Source organism: Clinocottus analis, unplaced genomic scaffold (genome assembly GCF_023055335.1).
Source record: "Clinocottus analis isolate CAN_PGR_092001 unplaced genomic scaffold, fCliAna1.0.p SCAF_6, whole genome shotgun sequence".
Lineage (NCBI taxonomy): Eukaryota > Metazoa > Chordata > Actinopteri > Perciformes > Cottidae > Clinocottus > Clinocottus analis.
The window spans coordinates 19654266-19673281 of record NW_027176218.1 but is presented as its reverse complement, the minus strand read 5'-3'; the positions used below and the strand labels follow the sequence as shown (position 1 = coordinate 19673281).

General features: G+C 42.8%; 3 protein-coding genes across 3 annotated transcripts; 2 read left to right on the top strand and 1 right to left on the bottom strand.

Moving 5' to 3' along the window:
- The first annotated feature begins 2548 nt into the window (after window positions 1-2548).
- lcat (lecithin-cholesterol acyltransferase) lies at window positions 2549-9636 on the top strand. Its single transcript, XM_068603052.1, has 7 exons — window positions 2549-2896; window positions 5587-5743; window positions 6039-6154; window positions 6392-6487; window positions 7262-7486; window positions 7600-7795; window positions 8496-9636. Exons 1-7 carry the CDS (start codon window positions 2746-2748, stop codon window positions 8857-8859), a joined length of 1305 nt encoding a protein of 434 aa, XP_068459153.1. The 5' UTR covers window positions 2549-2745; the 3' UTR covers window positions 8860-9636.
- Window positions 9637-9747: 111 nt separating this feature from the next.
- pla2g15 (phospholipase A2, group XV) lies at window positions 9748-16400 on the top strand. Its single transcript, XM_068602364.1, has 7 exons — window positions 9748-10089; window positions 11599-11755; window positions 12359-12477; window positions 12598-12696; window positions 13217-13441; window positions 13729-13841; window positions 14514-16400. The coding sequence occupies exons 1-7, from the start codon at window positions 9930-9932 to the stop codon at window positions 14913-14915; spliced, it is 1275 nt and encodes a 424-aa protein (XP_068458465.1). The 5' UTR covers window positions 9748-9929; the 3' UTR covers window positions 14916-16400.
- Window positions 16401-16482: 82 nt separating this feature from the next.
- On the bottom strand, window positions 16483-18989 carry usb1 (U6 snRNA biogenesis 1). The gene is made up of 7 exons (XM_068602366.1): window positions 18629-18989; window positions 18236-18375; window positions 17937-18120; window positions 17542-17595; window positions 17310-17415; window positions 17031-17111; window positions 16483-16800 (listed from the first exon to the last, which is right to left on the bottom strand). The coding sequence occupies exons 1-7, from the start codon at window positions 18787-18789 to the stop codon at window positions 16693-16695; spliced, it is 834 nt and encodes a 277-aa protein (XP_068458467.1). The 5' UTR covers window positions 18790-18989; the 3' UTR covers window positions 16483-16692.
- Between the last annotated feature and the right edge of the window lie 27 nt (window positions 18990-19016).

Sequence of the window (19016 nt, the reverse complement as noted above, 5' to 3'; positions counted from 1 at the left end):
TCTCACTTTTCCTCTCGCTTTCCTCCTCCGTTGATGTGACCCACATCTGAGTACTTTCTCAGCCAGTCCAGCACTCCTCTCATAACTGTGAAACAGTTAAAGTGATAATGCCGCAGCTCAGCAGGAAACATTTTACCTCACGTCTTGATGGTTCAGAGCAACAACATAAACACACAGAAAAGTCAAGATTTTCAGATCAGATTTTTGGACTCATAACTACCTCTGTATACTTTCAGCTACAGCCACTGTTTAAGTATATATAAAAAATTCAGCTCTAAAAGTATTCATTAAAAACACTTTTGACTGAGAGTGTCTCGTTCTGGTAGTTCCTGCTGCATATTCTCACCAGCCATGTCAAATGACTCGGCATAGAGAAACACAATGGGGATTTGCATCAGCTGATTAAACCTAGTCAGTTTCTTCCGTGTCTGCATCTGTGATTAGTGGACTGCTGTTAAGCTATTTTTAGCAGTAAGGACCCCTCCCCCAATTTCAACTGTTGATCATTTTGGACATTTGGGGAATGTTGTTTTTCTAAAATTATCTTTAAAATGTCTGCAGGTTGTTTTAGGCACGTTGTTTTTAGGACGTTGTTTTAGGAAAAATAATCTGAAATCTTTTTTGGGAACATTTAGGGAATGTTGTTTTACTAACATAATTTTAACAATATTCTCAGAACAATGTTTTTAAAATGCTGTTTTAGAAACGTTGTTTTTGTCTCCCCTTCTTGTAACATTTGTTTTTAAAACATTCTCAGAACATTCCTGGAATATTCTCTGAACATTTTTTAAACATTCTCGGAACACTACTACCACTACTACTACTACTACTACTACTACTACTACTACTACTACTACTACTACTACTAAATATGACGCTGCTCTCTCGCTGCTTCTTATTGTTTATAGGGCCAAACCAAAGAATCAGTTATTGGTTCATGTTTTCATGTGATATTCCGGTTGAATCGACATGGCCAAGCACAGAAATTCTTAATTTTTTTTACATTTGCAGGCATTGTTTTCAAAATGATCGTAGGATGTTGCCTTCCTAAAGTTTGTAGGACGTTTGTTTTCAGGGAGGATATTTTTTATTCTAAACTTTAAACTATAAAAATATGTATATGTGATGCATAGGTGTGTCCAAAAGGTCACAAAAGGTGTATCACCTGGCTGAACGTGATCAGGAAGAAAGGTCCTCACAGGATCATGCTTCTAATGGAGTGGCGTGCGCGAGGCAATGGTCATGTGTCACGTGGACTCATCGCAGTGTCCAAACATTACATTTCATTTAGCTGACGCTTTTATCCAAAAGAATCAAGAAAGTACAATTTCTTAAATAAAGTCAAACTACAAAGTGCTATCAATAAGTGCCATTTAAGTGCTACTAAAGTGCATCTATGGCGATACCTTCCCTATTCAAGGACGATGTTAACACTTCCTGCTGTCTGTTGTAACCTCACAGGAAGCAGGTTTGGTATCTTGTGTAAGCGTGGCTGCGTGCAAGGGGGAAGAACAACACTGTGAACAGAGTGCATTATGGTCAAGATGCTGTCATACAGTTCAAGTAGTAGCTAACAGGTGTCTCCATGGGCGTTATACTTGTAATGTATTTTTCTGTCAGCAGCCCTCAACTTTGTGATGTGAAACAGTTATGAAATGTTCCAATAACGGATTATGATGGAGAGTCAGTCCACCTGCTGTGCTAATGAAGGCTGTGACGTTTTCACTGGTCTATATCCATGGTAACAGAAAAGTATGATGACTTTTTTTTTTACATGCCGCCTTCATTGGCTGTCTAAACTTTTGTAATTAACAAATCTCGAATAAAATTGCCATCCTTTCTAATCGTTGGCTATTCTGTGTACAATTAAATTAATGTGTCTTAAATGGAGCATTTAAGGCTTACAGAGCATAAAAAGCCTTGGCAGCGAGTCACAATCTTAATCGGCTGTGTGGAAACATTATGGGCTTCTTTATTTTTTACCTCTTCCAAATTGTGGCTATGCATTGCAAAAACAATGTCTAAAAAGTTGCAACGTGTTGTTCTGTTATAATGATAACATAAGAGTATATCGTATTTGTTCCAATTTGTTTCATTTCCATAAGGTCTGGAGTTTACGCGGAGCCTGAACGCCGCACCAGTTGACCGGAAGGTACTCGCTGTGGGGGACTGAGTGGGAAATGAAGCGGAAGCTTCTTTTCTTGACAACGTGAGGTTAACATTTGCTTTATTAAACACAAGTATGCCATTAGCTACACACACTTCCAACCGCTTGTGCTTTATTTAAATTGACTTGTTTTAATAGAAACACGTGTTGTCGTTTTCTTGGCCTCCGAAAAAAAAGCAGGTGTTCTCCTGTCAATGCCCCCTTGTCAATCATCTACACTCTGTTGTGTAAATAAATATGTCACTCGGGAGAATCAATAGGGCAATGGGACGTTGTACACGTGTTTTATTTGATTGCCTGTGCGAGTGCGCGCGCGAGCTGATGACGGCTGGATTCATAATGTAAACCAGTTTTTTTTAGAGTAGTTTCGGAGAACGTGTTGTTTGTTTTGTGTGTCTTTTAAGTCGGTCCGGAAAATGTGAACGTTTCCACTGGTTTGAACAAACTGTTTCTGCCCCGACCCGCCTCTCCCTCCCTCCATCTCATCACCAACACGCACACACACACACGTGCGCGCGCGCGCACACACACACACCGAGGCAAAGCACCGTCCTGCACCTCGGCAGTTAGGAAGAAGCATGGGGTCCGCAGGACGCGTCTGCTCGGTGCTGCTGGTCCTGGGCCTGCTGGCGCTCCAGCGTTCCTCGGGATTCTGGATCATCAATGTCGTCTTCCCGCCAAACACCAAACCCAGCGTGCCGAGCAACAGCACCCCTCCGCTCATTATCGGTAAGCGAAGGGAGCGTTATGGATATGATACCATGCCCACTGGTGGGATCTGACATGGGCTCTAAAGTTGAAATACTTTCCTCTTTATGGTTGTGTACGTGCGTTATTTGTGACTGGACTTGTTGTTTCTTTTAAATCAAACTATTGGTTATGGTTATGAGTACACGTGAAAGGCAGGCGTAGGGCATCTTGTGTCTGTGTGTTGATGTTTACGCTATCAGTGGGCTGCACTCTGTACATTTGAACCTGTGCTTTACTGTTTGTGCTTTTGGGGGCTTTTATAGTTCAGAACATGCTCCAAAGGTCATGCTTTAGACGAGAGAGAACATGCATTTGACCTTTTACCAATGTTTTGGTCAAGACGCACTGTGTAATGATTGAGTGGACTGTGAGTTACATTATGCCAGTAATATTCAGGTCTTCTTCTACTCATCTGCAATTGAGGTGTTGAATGTCATTCAGTGCCAGTGGCAGTCCGGGCCCGCTAAGCCTTCTCCGCTGGCCTAAACAGAATCACAAAGTTATAGCTATTTTATCATTAGATTTTTGAATTTCAAGTTATATCTATTCTATTCTATATCTATCTAAGTACAAGTTATATCTATTCTATTATTTAAATTCTGGTCTGGCTAGCTCACTTTGTCCAGCTTCATGCTGCCCAAGCGGCGCTTCTTTAACCTTTTATCCAATCTTCATCCAATCACATCTCACCTATGTCTCTCTGTATGTCTCTCTCTCTTCTCTCTCGACACTCTGCACTTTTTGGACTAGTTTTTAGACTATACTGTTGTCTTTGATGTCTTTTTTATATTTATCTTGTTCATTGTATGTATATAAGTATGAAGAGCAAAGTGAAACCGGCGTCAACTTACATGGCCATTCACACTGATTCTGATTCTAAACACATGACGATGGCCAACGAGATGATTCTGTACTGTGATTGCCGAAGAACAGCATCTAGTGCCGTGTGTATTTATGTATACGATATCAGTAGGAAATGCACGGCCCGCCACTGTTCAGTACATTGGAGACGGTCTGAATTTTGACAACAAAATAAGAGATTCAAGTCAGAATTCTTATTTATTCTGGGATTAAAACTATTTAAATGGTATTCTCAATAGAGAGTATAGTAAAGAGTATTTTTTCAGACCGCAGGCGTACTGACCTTTAATCTCTTCATCACTTCCTGAGCACCTCCTTGCCAGTCTGATACCCTGGTAACCTGTGCCAACCTGACGTAACAAACCAATTTGGAAGAATCATAAAATCTTATTTTTAATAAATATATGACACCATTGTCCACCATTGTCTGCTCTGAGCGTTGACCATACTGCATTGCATTGTGGGATATAGATTTTGACGAATTCATTTTGAGATTAACATCCGAATTTTAGGGTTAATTGTGACTTCATTCTCAGAAATAATAAATGTAAGAATTCTGAAGCTATACGACCAAATACAATATGCACACAGAAAACAAATTTATATGAAAAATGTATATACGCAAAATTTTAGATTAAACATTTATTCTATGATTAAAGTATAATATTAGTCAGAGACTACATGGATTTGTAATTCAGGAAAGTGTACAGAGCCATTACCAGGAAACTGCAGGACAGTTTCTCTGCCCACCTCTGATGACTCATTGTTTGCAGTCAGAAGGTTGTTCTGGGATCAGTATAAGGGATTTGTGTTGTTCTTAAATCTGGGATTCGTCATCTACCTCAAAGGAACTCCCAGTCCTGTACGTGTTGTAAAGCGGAGGAATCACCGGCTACCTGATGAAACATATTCAGAGAAAACCTGCTGTTTATTCAAAATAAACATTTAACACACCCTTTACATGTTTTCATGCAGTGTCATACATTCTGCACAATGTTGTGTAGAATGAGGATATTGGCCAGAATCTTCAGATTTAGAGTGTTATGAAGGGAGACATGCATACATTTCCTACATTGACCTGTGACCTACAGACATGGTAAACAACCTGTTCAGCGTGCGACCCTTGTCACAGTGTACATATGTCAAAGAGGGATTTTCCCCTCTGAGCTTTTATTTGTTTTATTATAATACTTGACAGTGGCCTGAAGAGAAACACATCCACATTATTTCACACCAAACAAAACACACACATTTTATTGAAAAATGGATTAAACAAAAGTACAAACGAAGTCCTTGTACAAGTGATTTAGAAAGACTTTCCGCATTCCCATATCTGTATTTTGTATTTTCTCTTTGACCCAAACACAATTCACAAGCAGTCCAGACCTGTCACATGATCCATTTTCCACTAATGGATTATACATTGTATTATTATGAAGCAATGTTTGAGTTTATAAACCCAAAACAAATGACACTTCTTAATTATGCTGACTTTATCCCATTTGTATCCATATAGCCTGACGATATCACAATCAATTTGAAGTATTAATTGATGCTGTATTGGTGCTGTAAGTCTGTTACCTGTTAAAGGGGTTTTATTATCTTTATTTGGGGAGTTTTTCCTGATCCAATGTGAGGTCCTGGGACAGAGATGTCATGTGTACAGATTGTAAAGCCCCTGAGGCAAATCTTGTATTTGTGATTTTGGGCTATACAAAATAAACTGAATTGAATTGAATGCTCTTTTACAGCACAACGTGTCAATATGGACATTTGAAATTTGAATATATTTGTGTGTGTGTGTCCAGTGCCTGGGAACTTGGGGAACCGCCTGGAAGCTAAGCTAGACAAGCCCACGCTGGTCAGCTGGTTGTGCTACAAGAAAACCGAGCACTGGTTCCCGCTGTGGATTGACCTCAACATGTTCATGCCTATAGGTGTAGACTGCTGGATCGATAACATTAGGTAACGCTGACTGCCCTCTAATGTCTGTATGATGTTTCACCTTTTAAAGCATCGCCTCAACACATCTCCCGCCTTAAACATTCCTGTCTGGTCGAAGCAGTCGCTATACCAAACATTCCCAAATGTGACCTCGATGCCGCCTGGAAGAAAGAAAAGAAAAAAGTCAGCTAGACCAGCCGGGACAATTAAAGCGGGGGAAAGCACAATGTTTTTGTTCTTTTTATTTTGTTAGAGTCACATTGACAAGTGTTTCGGCCCAACTGGACTGACGTGAATGTCCTTTTGCGGGCCACAGACTTGTTTACAACAGGACGACTCGGCGTTCATCCAACTCACCTGGGGTGCAGGTGCGCGTGCCAGGATTCGGGCAGACATACCCCATTGAGTTTCTAGACGCGAACAAACTGGCTGGTGAGGGGAAAAAAATTCATCTGTGTTCATTTCTTTATTAAATGATCCAGAAATGACAAAGGATTTTATTGAAGCAATGTTGCCTCGGAATTCGTTCCCCATGTGGTATAAAAACTTTGCTTATTATGGATTCCTTTGAATATCTCTCATGCACTTTGCAGCTCAGCTACTTTGCAGCGAGCAATGCTGACTCAGCTGTCTTGTGTCATTGACTGTGTCCTCTGCTGTTTTTTGCAGGTTATTTTTTCACTATGGTTCAACATTTGGTCAACATGGGCTACACCCGAAACGAGACCATCCGAGGAGCTCCGTACGATTGGAGGTTAGCTCCTAGTAAGTAGCAACACCCCATGTGCACCCTCACATGGACATTCACACTGTCGGTGGCCAATTAAAAGAGATTTGTGCAGGGAAAAGAGGCCTGCAGACCAACTCGGCTTGTCATTTTTAAGGAATGATGTCGCTATTTGCTCCCTTTCTCGATTATATGTATGGCTTGAACAACAGAATGAAGTAGAAAACAAATATGTGTGTGAGTCATAAAGGCCCCCTTTTAATCAAGAAGTGATTCAAAATCTCCAGTGAGCATATTGTTTATATCAAAGCTGCATGCACTTCCTTGGCCACTTGGGGGCAGCAGAAAAAGCTCTAAACCCAATGCTGAGGTACTGCATCATCGCTATATGTCACGTTATCATAGTGCACTTGTTGACAAACCCATTAGCATTGATTTGGAATCGCGTTTGGCCTCCTGATCAATAACATAAGTCTTATACTCTCTCTCTTTTGGCCACCACCGACTCCCGAGGACTCTGTATGCGCCATATGATCACCAGCTATTCGCTACCATTGTGCCCGCCAAACCCACAGATAATAATCAACCCGAGTCATTTGTGTGTGCCTATTTTAGCTCATAGTTTAGTGACCAGCTTGTGAAGAAAGTCAAACAAGAAGCAGCCAAATTCCTTCCCCCCGAATCAGGATCGGTGGTCCAAAAACAACTTTATATCTAAGGCTGTAATACGTCCAACTGAGCGGATGACAACGTATGTTGATTACGCACACTTTATGCATGCACTCACCGATGTCACCCTCCTTCTCCTACAGATGAGAATGCAGAGTATTTCACGAAGCTGCAGAACCTAGTTGAGGAGATGTACGAGCAGTACCAGAAGCCCGTCTACCTGCTGGGACACAGCATGGGCAGCCACTACGTCCTCTACTTCCTCAACCACCAGCCCCAGGCCTGGAAGGACAAGTACATCAGAGGCTTTATTTCCCTGGCGGCTCCATGGGGAGGTGCTGTAAAGCCGCTGAGAGTCCTGTTGTCAGGTACAGACAAAGTACTTACAATAAAATGCACTTCAGTAGAAAAGGCTGCTAACGTTTCATGGTTTTTGTTATCTACATTACTGTCTCCAATATATTTTTCCTGGACCTTGCAGGGGAAAATGACGGCATCCCGATGATTTCTAACATCAAGATCCGCGAGGAGCAGCGGATGTGCACGACTAATCCCTGGATGCTGCCCTCTGACTTAGCCTGGCCGATAGACCATGTGTTCATCTCCACGCCGACCTTCAACTACACCACCCAGGACTACCAGCGCCTCTTCACGGATATCAATTTTGAGGACGGCTGGTAACCTAACAGCCTCAAAATGTTCTAACACAGCCTTTCCCACCAATCACCTGCCTCCATTTTCTACGCGCTATATTCCTGACAATCCAACTTTCTCTGTGAATATTAGCGAATTACCGAGAGGGGGGTTTCATAACAGCAGACACACAAGAACCTAATTAACTTGGGAGCAGATTTGTATGGAGAGTTGACGCTGCATGCTCCTCACTCATGAGAGACAACGCACAGACAGGACACGGCAGTCTTTCCTTGAGGTTGCATTTGTGTCGACACAGCATTGAGAGGACTAACTGGTAATGATAGAAACTATTAAAAGCTCCACATGGTCGAAATTGATAATTGCATGTGGTGGAGGTGCTATAGAAACTGTGGAAGTATTGAAATGCTCAATCCATGGAGAAACAGACAGTAAGTTTTGTTTTTACATTATAGTATGTCAACATGTTAGTAGAGACCCTAAATACAAGTACAAACCTTAAAATGAGCGTGATATGTGACCTTTTAAGCCTTTAAAATGTGGCAATGTGTGGTGCAGAGTCAGGTGGTAATCCTCTGAGGGTTCACCACCACAAGCCGACCCTTTCACAAGTAGCCATGTGATCCACTATTCATCTGAAAACTTTGATTAGAATTGCTTTATTGTGCTTGGTTCTCGTATCCCCCCCATTTCACAACACCACCCCTCTCTCGTTGGTTCCAGGATGATGTGGGAGGACACCAAGAACCTGACCGGTGCTCTCCATCCACCTGGCGTCGAGGTGTGGTGCATGTACGGCGTGGGCCGTCCGACTCCGGTGACATACATTTACGACGAGGAGTTTCCCAACGCGGACCCGGTGGACTTTGTCTACGCCGACGGGGACGACACAGTGGACAGCTTCAGCATGAGCCTGTGCAAACGCTGGGAGCGGCAGCAGGAGAAGCCCGTCCATGTCACAGAGTACCGCGGGCTTGCCCACCTGGACATAGTGTTCAACGAGCATGTGCTCAACCAAATCTATCATATCCTGGAGGGCCAATCAGACACGCCCAGTGAGATCGATGTCCGATTTGGGACTCAGTAGAACTATGTAAGATGAAAAAAACAACAAAAACACATGGGATTACTGGATTCATAGCTGACGTTTGAGTTTGTTTAACTGTGAAGTGAAAAAACACATTCCACATACATCCGACATGTTTTAGCATGTCCGCTCATGTAACAGCAGCTGATCGAAGCCTGACCCCCGCCTCCTTCCCCCCCAGCCTATCTGAAGCCCTTATTTTACCTGTGGATGGCTTGCAGTGCGGGTTTGACCCTGATTTGTTTATTTAAATATCCAAACGCGATCATTTCAAATAAATATTAATAGTTTTTTGTTTGTTTTTATTCTTGGTAATGATGATTCATTTATTGTTGTATTTTTCTCACGGTCCACTCGGGCAACTTCAAATACCGTTACATCTTCATCCAAAATACCCAATCCGGCTCTGTACTTTTGATGGATGATCACTTCATTATTATTTCTCAAGTGACCTCTCACCCAAGGACACATATTTATTATAGTCCATACCATGGGTATTGGAGTGTGACTTAAGAAAAAGTTATAGTGGTCTCACCAGTAGATCCCTTCTTTTCTATTGTATTGGATGTAACTGTAATATTTCTATTAGGATTTATATATTTGTATCTGTATGAAATATGTTTGAATAAAATATCAGAAGGCTCATGTGCAGTAGTTCATATGAGCACTAGCGATGTGAATGGACACCGTTCTGTGAAGGCCACCTGTATTTAAATGTTTCCGCTTATAAATAAAACATCTAATTTCATAAAAAGGTCGCACGTAAAATGATATCCACTCCAGTATAAAGTTTAAATCCGGCACCGTGTTGTCAAACTCTGATCTCCCTCGGCGACCGCACGACTACATCTGTAGTCGATGACTTTTGACTTGATTGCGGAAGTTGCGTTGCCGGGGTTTGGGATTGCTCTGTAATCTAGACCTCGTGATTGACGCCTTGTTGCTCATCGATCGTCCTCATCAGCGTCTGATCAGAGATCTTAAAGAGCAAATCGGGAGGACTGCGCTCAGACCCACGCGCACAACACCAAGGAGAAGACCATGTCTGCTTTGCTATGAGACATTGAGCCATGGCGGCTTGGCCACGCATAGCCGCCCTCTCTGCGATGCTCCGGGTTGGCTTGTTGTTGTTGTTGTTGTTATTGTTGTCGGCTCGGAGCAGTGGAAGACCGCAGGGCACATGTCCCGGTGGCAAGGCATGTCAGCCCCCGAAACCCCCCGTGGTTCTGAGTAAGTGTTTATTCTTCTCTTCAGTGTTTTGCGGTCTTGGTCAACCCCACTGTCCGTTGCTAAATAATTGCGTAACTTATTGCCGCCCGTCAACAGCTAGCTCAGGTGGGCGATATTCAAGATGGACCAAACCCCCTTCAGAATTTAACAGATTTAACGTCTCCTTTCCTTTACCGTTTACGGTACAGCGGGCTTAAAGTGAATATCAGCGCCTTTGAAAGAAGGCTAGTATTTTTAGCAATTCGGCTACAAAATAGTCATCCAAATGTGTGCATTCGTCGTTTATATTTAATCGTTTTGCCTAAATGTTTGTGGTGAGTGTCATGTTTGTATGTCAAATTATGTAGGAAGAAGAACGAGATTTTATTTTGCTTTCAGAGACGACGTTTTAAATGTGCTCTGTTTGTGGAAGGAGTTTGGCAGGCACTCGGCTATCGATAATTATCAGGGGGATAAGAGAAAGAAAAAAACAAATGTATATTATTACTGCGCGTGTGTGACCGCGTGCGTGCGTCTATTGTTTACAGTTAGAGCGGTATAACTACCGGATCATATGACTATTAGTAACATAGAATGACTCAACTAAAGCCAACCAAGTCCCCAGGATACTGACAACGTCTCGATCGCGACTTTTGTTGTTGACTGTTTAATCCCAAAAACAAAGTTGTCAACTTTTGAAAATTAATTCACAGTCCAGGTTGTGAGATAAAACATGACGTGTATATAGCTGCATCTTCTTAACGCTACATTATTTAATGACTCTTGGGTTTGGTGGAATCTTTTCTTTGTTTCTGGCCGAGTTGCAACCATGACCTCTGTTGTCCTGTCTGTGTGTAGGTACTTGACCCATAGTGACCCTGTGTGTGTGTGAGTGAGAGAGAGAACAAACAAAGTGATTAATCAACATACAAATCAAGGCCAGTTAACATTGGCTAAGATAGTGGATTGATGGTCTCACACACACACACACACACACACACACACACACACACACACAAATGGATCTGAATTTAAAGCTACATGTTACTTTTCTTCACATCCGTCATTAGCCATTTCATTGGCATTAGGCGCAAACTGACATAAAACATGTTTTTTCTTTCAGTTACACTTACATTTAGTCTGACAAACTACCATAACCAGTAGATATTTACTTTTCTAGACAGAATCCTGTATGTTGCTTCTGTAATTTTGCGACACACTGACAGTAAATAGTTGAATAGGCCCTTACAGTTGCATCATTAACATCGGAAAAGTCTTAAGCAACAGAATGTCTTAATTTACGAGTGTTTCTGCAAAAAAAAAAAAACGGTATGAGAACATTCTTCCATTTGGTACTTGAAGCATATGCATTCACTACATGGCCTTCATCAAAACATTTGATGAGATAAAGTGCAACAGTGCCAGAAGTGTGCTAAACTGGTTCCTGCTATTGTCCCATATACATATCTGCATTAACGGTATGTCATTTTGAACACATTGCTGACATCCATCTCATTGCTAACGTTGCAGTTCCGGGGGATTTGGGCAACCAGTTGGAGGCGAAGCTGGACAAACCCAGTGTGGTCCATTACATCTGCTATAAGAAGACGGACACCTTCTTCACTCTGTGGCTCAACATGGAGCTGCTGGTCCCTGTAGCCATAGACTGTTGGGTGGACAACATCAGGTATAATAACAATATGAGTTTCTGATGTTTTTTTTCTTCTTCAAATCCTATTGCTATGTGATTTTTGTCTGATGAGATTATTATTTAGAGACAAAGGTGACCACTCTTTCTTTATGTGGGGGGCGATCGCTTGATTTTTTTGTAAGAAAAAACAACAACAAATAAGCTGCGGTGCAAATTCCAAAGTGCAAATTCCTGGAGGTGCTATCTGCAGGATAAGGGATTTGGTTAGATCGGGATCAATGACCTGGTTGACTTTGTGTGAACAGTTATCAATGTACATTGGGAATGCTGACCTTCGGAGCCTCTGTGTATCAGCAAGGTATGAAAGGAGACATGGGGTCTTTTTAATGTCGTCATCAGCAATCAATATGTCACACTTTCTATTTTGTTTGACAGGATCTGGTCTCACATCTGGATTAAAGCATTAAATTGAAGAAAGCTGCAACGAACAAGAATAATTAAGATTTTAAATGGGGAAGTGGTCCTGTTGCCACGTCGTACAATATATTTGTGAGTGTAGCGTGTGTTTGTGGTTCACCTCGAATGCAGAACTGACACTGATCAAATTATCTTTGTGACAATTTGTGTGTGTGTGTGCAGGCTGATCTACAACAGGACCACACACAGCAACTCGGCCCCGCCGGGTGTTGAAATCCGTGTGCCAGGGTTTGGGCAGACCTATTCAGTGGAGTATCTGGACCCCAGCAAACGCAGTGTGGGTGAGTTAAAAGGCCCTCAAAACCAAAGTGCTCTTTAAAAGAGTGAGAGCAAGCTGTCTTCACTATCTCCAGGTCCTCACAAAGATAGATTATGTGTTGTTCTCCTCTTGTGTCTCCTAGGCATGTATTTCTTCACTATAGTGCAGGCGCTGGTCGAGTGGGGCTACACCAGAGACGATGACGTCAGAGGAGCTCCCTATGATTGGAGGAAAGCCCCCAGTAAGCATACGCGCATATATTTAGATATATGGATGGATGGATATCTATATATCCCTCTCTCTATCCCGTGAGCTGTCCTCGTTACTCATGACTGATGAGCTCTTGTCCGTGAAGCCCCAAAATACACAAGTTTGTTCCTCCCTGTTTTTCACAAGTCTCGTGAAATGTTGTCACTACAATCCTGCAGCTGCTCCTCTTACTAGAACAGAAGTAAGAGTACAAAGTACTCTGCATCCTTGCTATTCATGGAATTTGTGGGCTTTTATTTTGAAAGGTGTGTTCTGGGAAGTGAAATAGGCATACATAACCAAGGGAAGTCTTTGAAATATTCCCCATCAGGCGACATATTTCAACTGGTCTGCTCCTGTGAGAGCCTTCCATCTCAAAACCAGGAAAAGGATTAATTGTCAAGTCCTGGACGCGTTCCAATCAAATAAAGGAAATGCAGAGAATCCACAGCACGGCCGGAAGGGGTTTTTCGTTTACTAACGTTCACTGTTGCTCTTTCATCCTCTGCCAGATGAGAATAAAGAATACTTCCTGTTGCTGCAGACGATGATTGAAGATATGGCGGAGAAGGCTGGTGGGCCCGTGGTGCTCATCGCTCACAGCATGGGCAACATGTACACCTTGTACTTCCTCAATCAGCAGCCGCAGGCATGGAAAGACCGGTACATCAAAGCCTTCATCTGCTTGGGGCCGCCGTGGGCAGGCGTGTCCAAGACCCTCCGCGTGATCACCTCTGGTAAGAGATGGAGCCGCTGTAATGGAGCCACGTTACATCTTTGCTGGGCAGTGAAGACACCCACGCACGCAACAAAGGAGACAAGTGCAGTTTTAAACCCGACCCCACCTGCAACCCTTTACTTACTTTAAACTGATAACCAATACTGTGCAGTACATTATACTGTATATGTGTGTGTTGGACCTCAGGAATCTCTACGATGAAACTTCTTCGCATCTGTCTGCAGCTGGAAATTCTCAGCTGGGTTTCAGTTCTCTGTCACTGGTTTTTCTTTTCTCTGTCTACAGGTGACAATAACCGCATCCCAGTGATCAGCTCGCTGAAGATTCGTGCCCAGCAGCGTACGGCTAGCTCCACTTCCTGGCTGCTCCCATATGCCCACTCCTGGCCCCAAGATCAGGTGTGTGCTTTTACAGCTATCTTTGGGAGGACCAATCAACACTTTTTTGGAAAGGGAAGACATTATGTCCTCATTTTGGGACAAAACTCTAAAGGCCAGTTTGAGCTTTTAATCAGCATCATCCCTCTGTAGCTCCCCTGAGCTCTATGAAGGGTTTTAGCGTCTTTTAGCTTGTTTTTTACGAATTATCACAGCAAGCACTTCACTGTCATCAACCTTGTGATTGGCTGCAGCGGGCATCTATTTTTGTCAGCTCTAATAAAAAGCTCTGATAACCCTGCCACACAGCATGCGGACAAAGTTAGCAACTAGCCGGTGAACGTTGTGGAGCAATTAGGAGCTTAAGAGCCGCCTATTTCCCTCAAGTTGCTGGAGACTAAAATGGCACTGAAGGGAGAGAAAAAATGAAACGTGAACCTGTTGAACCCACACAATGCACTCCCAGCTAACGGCGGTGTTTATCTTCATAAATTGAAGCGTGCTGAATTAATAAAACGTTTTTTCAAAGTGTTGTTTTATTAGGATGAAACATTTAGCCATCTTTAGAAACTCCAGGATGACAGAAAATTCAGAGTTGGAGTGAAGATAGCGTGTTCTTTGGCAGCATTTGGCAAATGACAGTAAATCAAACCTTTTTTTTTTTCTATTCTTTCTTTCCCCATCCATTACCAGATCTTGGTGCAGACGCCCACCGTCAACTACACCGTGCTGGACTACGAGCGCCTTTACTCCGATATCGGTTTCGAGGACGGCTGGCTGATGCGGCAGGACACGATGCCGCTGGTGGCCGACCTCACGCCGCCCGGCGTGGCCGTCCACTGCCTGTACGGCAGCGGCGTCGACACGGCGGAGGCCTTCCAATACTCGGACAAGTTCCCCGACGTGGAGCCCACGGTGGTGTTCGGCGACGGCGACGGGACGGTGAACCTGCGGAGCGCCATCCAGTGCAAGCGGTGGGTGGGGAAGCAGAAGCAGCCCGTGATGCTGAAGGAGCTCCCCGGCAACGAACACGTGAACATGCTGTTGAACTACACAACAGTGGCCTACATCAAGAACGTGCTGTTCTCCCCGTGACGGCGCGGCTCAGAGACCGATACAGACGGCTTTGTCCACACTAACCCACACTAAGATAGTTACACACAGACACACACAAAGGACAGACAGGGGTGGACCCTCCTCACTCGTCTCTCTCAACAACTACTGCCAACATTGCCGCGTTCGTCACCCGTTGCTTAGGAAAAAGTGTTTTAATTTTTGCAGGATTAAGTTAATTTTTCAAGACGTTTTTACTGCTGTTATTATACAAATGATGTTACTGTCAGGTTGTTTACGGTCAGGTTGTTGAGCCTGACCACAAAGAAACTTTCATATTGATCTTGGCTTTTGAATAACCTGTGAATCCACCTACTTAATCCACAATATGATGATTAGGATGATAAAGTAAAAAAACAAACAGGGATGTACAGTATGTGCCACTTTCCCGAGGTTTAAATCAAGATCAGATCTTTTTTTTTAAATATTGTGACAGTGTTTTTCGATTCTGTTATGCTAAACAGTATGCATGTTTTTTTTGTCCCTCAGTGCAACAGGACACATTTCAGAAGCCTTGCTTAATTCTTACTATCTGTATGCAGTCAAGCTGCAAGTCCCTGATGGTCTGAGGGCTTTTTAATTTTGTTGTGCATCTTTACACGAGTCGTGTGCGTGTGCTGAAGGACCGGAACAACGCCACGCAAAAATCAAACAAGATCAAATGGTTGAAAGCTTAACTCAAAGTCGACTTACTATCATCTCCCAGTTTAAATAAATGAAAGAAAACCAGTTCCATTCAGTGACTTTGCTCTGTTCATTGATGAAGACTAGTGGTGCAGTTAAGAGCTCCAGAAAAAAAACATTTTCTTCAAACTCTCATAACTTCCCTCAAGGTCTAATTTCTAGCTTCTTTTCCCCCCAGGATTTCATCTGCTTCTCATGGTCTTCTTCAGTAATTAGTTGGCCCAGTCGTGTTAATAACTTGGTTGCCCTGAGAGGAGATGCAATGTAGGTGAAAGCACCACTCATTTACTTTTGTACTTTGTTTTGGACTCCAAACTATTTAATTTGAAATTCTGCTTCTGATTTAATTGTTTCTAGAAGTGGTCTATTTCTTGGTGTTTTGGCATTTCTAAGTGTTTTATTATTATTAAAAAGCCAGGAAACTGTTGCCCTGTAGCATTGGCTTCAGGGCAACAGTTGAAATGAGATTTTGTTTTATGGTTTATATCTTTTTTTTTTTCTTTTTACTTCAGAGTCTAGAGGTTGAAACTCTACTAATCATGTCATCAGAATCTCTTCGCCCTGAGTGATTGTACAGTTTCATCCAGCCCTCACTGGGCCAGACCAAGACATAATATCTGCTGTGAACTATCATAAGTGTCATAAACATGTGTGGCCTTCTCTATAGTAAAGTATTTCAAATGTTACATTTTGGTTGGTCTTCTTTGTTGCAGTAAATTCACCTTGTAAGCTTTTCACAAGTAATTTTCACAGATGTGGCTAATTCCCTCTTCTGTATGAATGTCAGCGAGGTAAATAAAACTAATTGAGTCACTGCAATGTTTTAATACTAACGTCAACTTCCTGTTGATTCTTCTGCATGTCACCCCATCACATGTCTGCACACTGATCACATAGCATTAGTATTGTTCTGTGCAAAAGTACAAAACCAGCTGCAACTTTATTTATATACAGTAATATAATACAATTCATTATAGTTTGAAAAATGTTTCCAGCTTGTGCGTGTGCTTTAAACCACTGCACATTCGCACAGAAGTAAAAGTTTGAGAGGTCAGGGTTTCACATGAGTCACATTTTAGGTCTTTAGAGGGAAGTGAAAGGTCTTGTTTCCCGTTCTGAGGCGCAGCTCCACGCAGTCCAACTTCAGCAGAAATGGTCCTTCTTCATGGTCATCAATCAGACTCTAGGCAGTAAATAAAAAATTATAAAAAAATCAGACTTATGAACAGATATTAGCTGGTGAATTCGGTGAAAGTAATCCAATGGTAGCAGTCCAATGGTTCAGCAAATTTTAATTTTCTTTGCTTTTTGTTGCTGACCTACATGATGGATACAGCTGCGATAAACCACTAATACAGTAATACAGGGTGGAAGCACAAATGGACTGACAAGCAACAGTCGATGTCCCAGTACCTGCATCCCCTGAATGCACTCCCCCATCTGGCCCGTCAGGTCCCCGACACACCAGGCCAGACTCACGTGGAAAGATGGGTTCTAGAAATCACAGCAGAGGGAACCTTACTGTGAACGCTACTTCAATATTTACAATCATTTATTGACTTGCTGCAGAGTTACTGTATTTAGCCAGGTATCAACAATTAAACAGCAGAGACAGACTAAACACAAACAGGTCCAGCTGTAGACCCCAAAGGAGAAAACATATTTGAGTGTGATATTGAGTCGATTGGTGACCTGATAAAAAGTCTCCAGGCGAAACTCAGTCATTGTTTTGTCCACTGCTTGGACCAGCTCCAACAGCTGAGCATGCCCAGTGCACACTTCCATCCCCAAAAATGACCTAGAGGGGACAACAGACCATTAAACCATTTGTATGTGTGTGTGTATGTATTTACAAACACACAGAGGAAGAGAGAAAGAAGAAGAGAGAGAGAGAGAGACACACACACAATGACCGTGACTGTACCTTGTCCTCTCAGCGTTACAATAGACCCTCAGTCTCCCTGCCGAGCACACAAACCTGGCAACAAATACAAGTAGAATAAAAAATTCCACCCACTGTAACCTTCTGATATAACTTTTACATATTTTTTTTAACCAACTTTCACTATTCCACCTTCTTCAGTGCAAGCAATCCTCTAGGATGCGCTGCAAATGCAGTTTTACTTACCTTGCCTTGAAATATTATCATTACAGAGTTAACATGCTTATGGTATACTATATGTACTGATTATATATCAATGACTGCACTCTCTTCATTGTTAATTCCCCTTTTCATCCAATCTTGCCTGTTTTTTCAATTTAATTCATATACAGTGCAACCCTTTTTTTCCTCCTGTGTACAGCTTTATTTGAGCGAACCTCTTGCAGAGCACCAAGCCTGCCCTGAGGCTCTGGTTGAAGGGCTGGATCCAGTGGTGTCTGAGCACCACCGTCTGAGACAGGCTGAGGTGGAACTCCTCCTGTGGGGTCCAAACGGCACCTTGGGCCCCAGCCAATAAGAGCAGCTCCTCCAACAGCTCCCCAAACTCCTCCTCAGGGTGGTCTGATGCAGATGAGAGACACAGGGGGAGAAATATGCACACAATAATCGAAATCAGGTTTAAAAAATTGGCAATCCATCCGTCAACTCATCAGCAGGACAGTGTTGTTGGTCTTACATGGCAAGTACACATAGGTGGCCCAGTTGCCTTGTTCATGCTTGAAGGAGCGGATGCGTCCTCCATGAAGAGAGCTTTCCTCGGTCTGTAAGATCTCGTCATCTGGAAACATGTCCAGCAGGCACCCAGGAACAGGCAGCCTAATGGAAACACAGCCCAGAAAGACATTACCCGTTCAACAGTTCCAATAAGTTCATTATCATCAGGGGCTGGCGGGAACTACAAGTACATTTTAGGATTTAACTCAAAGTTTAATGACTACTCTTGGCCATGCTGCAATTACATAAAATTGTGTTTTATTGTCCCATCCTCTTTCTTCACGCAGCTGGTAATTCATGTGATACTCAGGTGACAGTATACTGCCAGTATACGCGCGCGCGCGCACACACACACCTTGTTTTAGCAACTTGTTCTTCCACGATTTTGGGTTTCTTCCTCGCTGGGCTGTCGTTGTCGCCACCATTTTCATCTACACACGTTCGATCAAAACTTTTGTTTCGGTCAGTCGCCACCTCGCTTTCATCCTCCGAGCTGCTGCTGTAGCCGACCAACATCCTGCGACAAGTAACGTGACGTATGCGGGCATTAAAACGACAACGCTACATGTGATTTTTCAAAATGACTGAGATAACTCAACTATAATAAGAATAGAAATTTTTGCTCGGCTTTAAATGTGCATTTTCGAACTAAACAGCCGTCATATTTCGCTTCCGACGTAAACAACCTAGTGTAACGATAATAAGCGTCCCAGTGAAACACAGACCCGTCTGGAAATAGTTCC

Excerpts from the sequence above, each read along its gene's own strand:
- lcat (XM_068603052.1), top strand. The coding sequence starts at position 2,746 with ATGGGGTCCGCAGGACGCGTCTGCTCGGTGCTGCTGGTCCTGGGCCTG. Across the intron at positions 6,155-6,391 it reads AGACGCGAACAAACTGGCTG|GTTATTTTTTCACTATGGTT; the intron begins GTGAGGGGAAAA and ends TGTTTTTTGCAG. Across the intron at positions 7,487-7,599 it reads GCTGAGAGTCCTGTTGTCAG|GGGAAAATGACGGCATCCCG; the intron begins GTACAGACAAAG and ends TGGACCTTGCAG.
- pla2g15 (XM_068602364.1), top strand. The coding sequence starts at position 9,930 with ATGGCGGCTTGGCCACGCATAGCCGCCCTCTCTGCGATGCTCCGGGTT. Across the intron at positions 12,478-12,597 it reads CCCCAGCAAACGCAGTGTGG|GCATGTATTTCTTCACTATA; the intron begins GTGAGTTAAAAG and ends TGTGTCTCCTAG. Across the intron at positions 13,842-14,513 it reads ACTCCTGGCCCCAAGATCAG|ATCTTGGTGCAGACGCCCAC; the intron begins GTGTGTGCTTTT and ends ATCCATTACCAG.
- usb1 (XM_068602366.1), bottom strand. The coding sequence starts at position 18,789 with ATGTTGGTCGGCTACAGCAGCAGCTCGGAGGATGAAAGCGAGGTGGCG. Across the intron at positions 17,416-17,541 it reads TGTAACGCTGAGAGGACAAG|GTCATTTTTGGGGATGGAAG; the intron begins GTACAGTCACGG and ends TGTCCCCTCTAG. Across the intron at positions 16,801-17,030 it reads AGTGCATTCAGGGGATGCAG|AGTCTGATTGATGACCATGA; the intron begins GTACTGGGACAT and ends TTTACTGCCTAG.